The sequence below is a fragment of the Galendromus occidentalis genome, unplaced genomic scaffold, assembly GCF_000255335.2.
Source record: "Galendromus occidentalis unplaced genomic scaffold, Mocc_1.1 scf7180000076792, whole genome shotgun sequence".
Classification (NCBI taxonomy): domain Eukaryota; kingdom Metazoa; phylum Arthropoda; class Arachnida; order Mesostigmata; family Phytoseiidae; genus Galendromus; species Galendromus occidentalis.
Window position 1 is genome coordinate 11906 of NW_003804781.1, and position 4973 is coordinate 16878.

The window sequence follows — 4973 nt, forward strand, 5'->3', positions numbered from 1 at the left end:
TGATTATCTCCGACAAGGGCATCCAAGCCGATCCTTCAAAAATCGAAGCGATCCGAAATCTCCGACAACCGAAATCTCCATCAGATGTGAGAGCTTTCTTGGGACTCCTCAATTACTACGGGAAATTTTCTCCTCGAATGCACGCGATCAAGGCTCCTTTCGAAGCACTCCTGAAGGAAAATGTCGTCTTCAATTGGTCCGAAGTCCACGACGAGGCGTTCATCAAAGCGAAGGAAATCCTCACGGGACCTCTCCTTCTCGCACACTACGACCCTCGTCAAACTCTCGTTGTCGCCGCCGACGCTTGTGATGCTGGTATCGGTGGTGTGCTTCTCCAGCGCTACTCAGATGGAAACGAGAAAGCTGTTTTCCACATCTACAGCCAGATTGAAAAAGAGGCACTGGCTCTTGTGCTCACCGTTGAGCGACTTCACAAATTCATCTGGGGCCGGCGCTTCATTTTACAGACCGACCACCGCCCCTTGGTGGCCTTGTTCCAGCCGACGAACATAAAAGGTCTCAGCGAAAGAACCGCCGCGCGCCTAAGGCGCTGGGCTCTCCGGTTGCTCGGATACGATTTCCATATCGAATACATCCGAACCGACGCTTTCGGTCATGCAGACGCATTGTCGCGCCTGATCAGTGAGGCTAGGAGAGATGGCGGAGATTCAGTTATGGGCGAGGTGATCGGAAGCCTCAATTGCAACGAAATGGAAGTCTCGTTCTTGGCTCGCAGTAATCTCGGTGCATGGGATTTAGCCACAGATTTTCGCAGAGCTTCCCGGCAAGACCCGTTCCTCCGCTCCATTCTCAGTCGCCTTCAAAACGTATGGTCTGATAAAGATCGCAAAGATCCGTCTCTCCGCGCATTCGCACAACAAGCGGAAGGCTTGTGTGTCGTCGACGACATTCTCTTGCTCGACGACAGAGTTGTCGTTCCGGTATCCTTGCGAACTGCGGTGCTATAGAAGCTATACCTCGCGCATCCCGGGGCTCGTCGCATGAAAGCACTGGCACGCAGTCATTTCTATTGGCCACGAATGGGTCAAGACATCGAAGTCTACGTAAAGTCTTGCGGACATTGTATCAAGAATGCCGCGGATCCAATCAAGGTTCCTCTGCAACCGTGGCCGGGCAGTCAGAAGCCGTGGTCCCGGATCCACCTCGACTTCGCGGAAACTCAAAAAGGGAAAACGTTCCTCGTAATCGTCGTCAGCTTCTCCGTCGATGCGGCTTGGCTCTCGCCGGCAACAAGCCGAGCTCTCGTGGCCTATCTCCGCAACTTATTCCGGCTCTCCGGGCCACCGGATACCATGATGTCTGACAACGGTGGCCAGTTCGTGTCGGTTGAATTCGCTAAACTGTGCGCGGATTTCAATATAATTCATCTCTGATGAGCTCCTCGCTGTCCTCAAAGCAACGGCCAAGCGGAAAGGATGGTCGGAACGTTGAAACACTCGATCACCTCCGATCCTGCCTCGTTGGATGCCGCTGTGGCCGCATATAACTACACGCCGAACTCTACGATCGGAAATGAAACCCCTGCTGAGGTGTTTTTCGGCCGAAAGATCAGGACTCCTCCAGAGGTTCTGGCGCGGAAGCCCGTTGACGTTCCTCGAACGGAGGGTCAGGAGAAGATGGAAGCATACTACAATCGTCATCACGGCGCCAAACCGCGCTCTTTCTCCATCGGGAAACGGTAACGATCGCTCTCGCTGATGGGAGTAGGGTTACGGCGACGATTCGTCAATTCATGGGACCCGTCATGGACAAGGTTGAGGCACAAGGCCAAGAGCACATTCGTCATCGAAACCAGCTGTGGAAGCGAAGTTGCTCTTCACTTGATCATCATCCCCCGTTCCCAACAGATCTCCTTGAGTCTCCGTTACTCGCTCGAGAGTCAGCCATCGATGTATCGGATCCGTCTGCAGTACCGAGTACCCCTCCACTCCGTCGTTCTGATAGGATGAAACCTCGCGTTGATTATCGTGCGCTCGCGGGGCTGCGTCCCGAGAAGGGGAGAAGTGCTGGGACCTAGTGGCGCCTGACGGTCAGAGCGCGCCGAGTTTGAATATTTATGTTTACAATAAGTATCGTTACGACGACTAACTTCCTACCAGGTCGTCGAGTAGACAACACGTGCTCGTTTTCCCTTTGTATCTCATCTCACCCCAGGACCTAACAAAGTCTATGCTAACATGTTCATAGCGCCGTTCTCGACATACATGCGGACGAGTCCATACGATTTTTTTTGGGGGGGCCAGCCGATTTCTTGAGTCGCATCAAAAAGAACAATTTCTCGATTTTGTCCGGAGATGGTGATTCTCGAGATAAAGCACGAAACCCCGTACTTACAATCATGACCATAAGTGAGGGGAATGCAGGAACTTCAGATTTTAATCTATCACAAATAGCACAACCATCGAACTATTCGAGTATTAATCTACTTCCCCGAAACTACTTCACAAAACAATTTCAAGCTCTCTCGGATTAGCCGCCATGTAGTCCACTATCTCTTCAACAGTAAGCGGCATTTCTCGATGAATTTTCAAAGCCGTCAAGCCATTCAATCTCTCTCCTTTCATCGTACTCCGAAGATCTGTTTTTTTTGAGTACGCTGAGAGTGCGTCCATCTGACGACAGGTCGACTGAAAATCTTGGGGGGGCATGGCCCCCTGCCCCCCCCCCCCTGTGGACGCTACTGCATACATGTATGGCCAAGTGGTTTCCCAAGGTCGAGTGTTTCGATTGCGCTCGGTCATACCGTGAATTTAGTATTAATGCGTAGCTCATGGTGTCGGCCAGATACCGACTCTGGCGGATCGAATAGCAAATTTCTCGCCGATACACTCATCGATCCGGCTGCCCTTTCAGAACCCCAGAAATCCTCGACACAAATGAAGATAGATCCCCCGAAGACTATCAAACATAGAGCAACAATTCCAATTCTCTTACACAGTAAGATCAAATCGACCCCAGCATAACTCGCACGCGGAGGGCGAAGAAACTCTCCTGAATAACCACGTACTGTGAAATCTTCGCCTTCCTCAAGGCCCAAATCGTCAATGCTGGGTTCCTGATCGACAACGCTCTCTCCTGCTCTCATGTCAACAACATGTCCTTTTCTTGTACTTCGCCCTTCGGGGAGGATTTCGTCCCGAAACTGATGTCTTCCGCTGACCACACGGATTGCAGTGGCACGGAACGAACTGTCGAATCATTTCTCCCGTCACTAGATGACGGACGAGCCACTACTACCCCGCTCCGAAGTTCCATAGGTGTGTGCTCTAACCCAGTGGTTCTCAATTTCTATTTTTCGTGGAACCCCGACAGCACCCCAAATGACCCGCGGAACACTCCACGGAGCCATACGCTGGAATAGGGACTCCCGCGTGAGAAATTCAATCTCTTCAATCACGATCAGCTCCGACGCTCCAAGATTTTATTAAGGATGATCGGGTTTGTACCCTCGATGGAAAGTTTCTACCATACAGTGGATGTGATCGATGAGACGGATGATTGCGGCTTCCGGATAAGATCTCAGCGAAATTTGGAGTCCTGTTGGAAAGCTGGAGCCTCATATCGGGCTCAGCGTCTAGTCGGTTCCTGTACTTATTCTTGGTTGCGATGTAAGCCGAAAACCCTCTTTCACAGAGATACGTGCTGACGAAAGGCACGAGTGTTCTCAGCGCTAGGTTCGATAGGAGTGGGAAGTTGTCATTGACAGAAGCCCAGAATTTCGCTAAAGAGGTTGTGAGGAAGAGCTGCTTCAGCTGCGAGTTGTTTTGTAACTCGATCAATTCCTCATTCTGGCAGGCACTTAGCCCGCGATCAAGAGAAGCCGAGGAAGGATTTTTAATCCACTTATGAGCAATCTGATCTTCCATCGACTTTGATGGAAAATATTTCTCAAGACTATCACGCAAGTTCAACAAGTGATCGTGAATATCATGCTTGATGCTCTCATCCAATGTTTCGTCTGTCTCGCGTAGATAATCCTGGAGTGTCGGCAGGAAGTCGAGGCGATCTTCGGATATCAGTTCAGCCCAGAGCTCCATCTTTCGCTTCATTGCGGTGATCCTGTCTGTGACGTCGAAGATGGTCACGCTCCTCCTTTGGAGACATAGATTGAGCTCGTTCAGTTTATTGAACATGTCTGCTAGATAAGCGAGCTGTTTTAGCCACTGGGAATCCCGGAGACGCTCGCACAGATTGAATGGGCTATCGAGACTGAAGTTCATGAGCTCCTTCCGCAGCTCGAAAAGACGATTCAAGACTCGACCCCGGGATAACCACCTGACTTCGGTGTGGAGCAGCAATGATGAATGCGAACTTCCCATTTCGTCGCACATAATTTTAAATAATCTTGACTGCAATGGTCGGGTCTTAATGTAGTTGACAATCTTGACGGCTTCAGTGAGCGCGGTCTCGAGGGACCAGGGAAGTTTTCGCATCGCAAGCATTTCGCGATGAATGATGCAATGACTGGCCGTGGTATCCGGTGAGACCTTCTTCACTTTACCGACGACGCCTTTCTGGTGGCCAACCATGGCAGCCGCGCCATCGGTGCAGATATTTATGCACGTATCCCAAGGAACACCATTCTCCTTGAGATAGGCATCGATCACATTGAATATTGCCTCTCCTGTCGCGTTACTCTTCAGAGACTTGCATAGCAATAGCTCTTCGTGAACATCACATTCGAATACATAGCGCACTAAAACCAAGAGGATTGCTGAACCACTCACGTCCGTAGACTCGTCCAGTTGAAGCGCCCACATAGGACTCGACCTGATCTCGCCGCAGACCTTCGCCTCCAGCCATGAGCTGATGTTCTCGATACGTCGAGCGACCGTGCTATCTGAGAGCGGTATGTTTCGGAACTTCTCAACTTGAGTCTGCCCAAGGAAATTTTCAGCGGCCTCAATCAAGCAAGGCTTGATGAGTTTCTCACCGATTGTGTGAGCTTCACC

General features: G+C 50.8%; 3 protein-coding genes across 3 annotated transcripts in view; 2 read left to right on the forward strand and 1 right to left on the reverse strand.

Moving 5' to 3' along the window:
- The window catches only part of LOC100909061 (uncharacterized), a 2914-nt gene extending 1946 nt beyond the window's left edge, over positions 1–968 (forward strand). Inside the window, exon 6 of the mRNA XM_029110573.1 lies at positions 9–968. Within this exon, the coding sequence (XP_028966406.1) occupies positions 9–968 (960 nt within the window). The remainder of the gene's footprint in view (positions 1–8) is intronic.
- A 72-nt stretch (positions 969–1040) lies between these two features.
- LOC100909204 (uncharacterized protein K02A2.6-like) lies at positions 1041–1394 on the forward strand. Its single transcript, XM_003740165.1, has one exon. It carries the CDS (start codon positions 1041–1043, stop codon positions 1392–1394), a length of 354 nt encoding a protein of 117 aa, XP_003740213.1.
- Positions 1395–3309: 1915 nt separating this feature from the next.
- On the reverse strand, positions 3310–4898 carry LOC100909346 (zinc finger BED domain-containing protein 5-like; the record flags this gene model as incomplete). Its single annotated transcript, XM_003740166.1, has 2 exons — positions 3310–3373; positions 3493–4898. Coding segments are annotated over 2 exons (1470 nt in total), but the record flags the coding sequence as incomplete, so codon positions are not given.
- Positions 4899–4973: the final 75 nt, after the last annotated feature.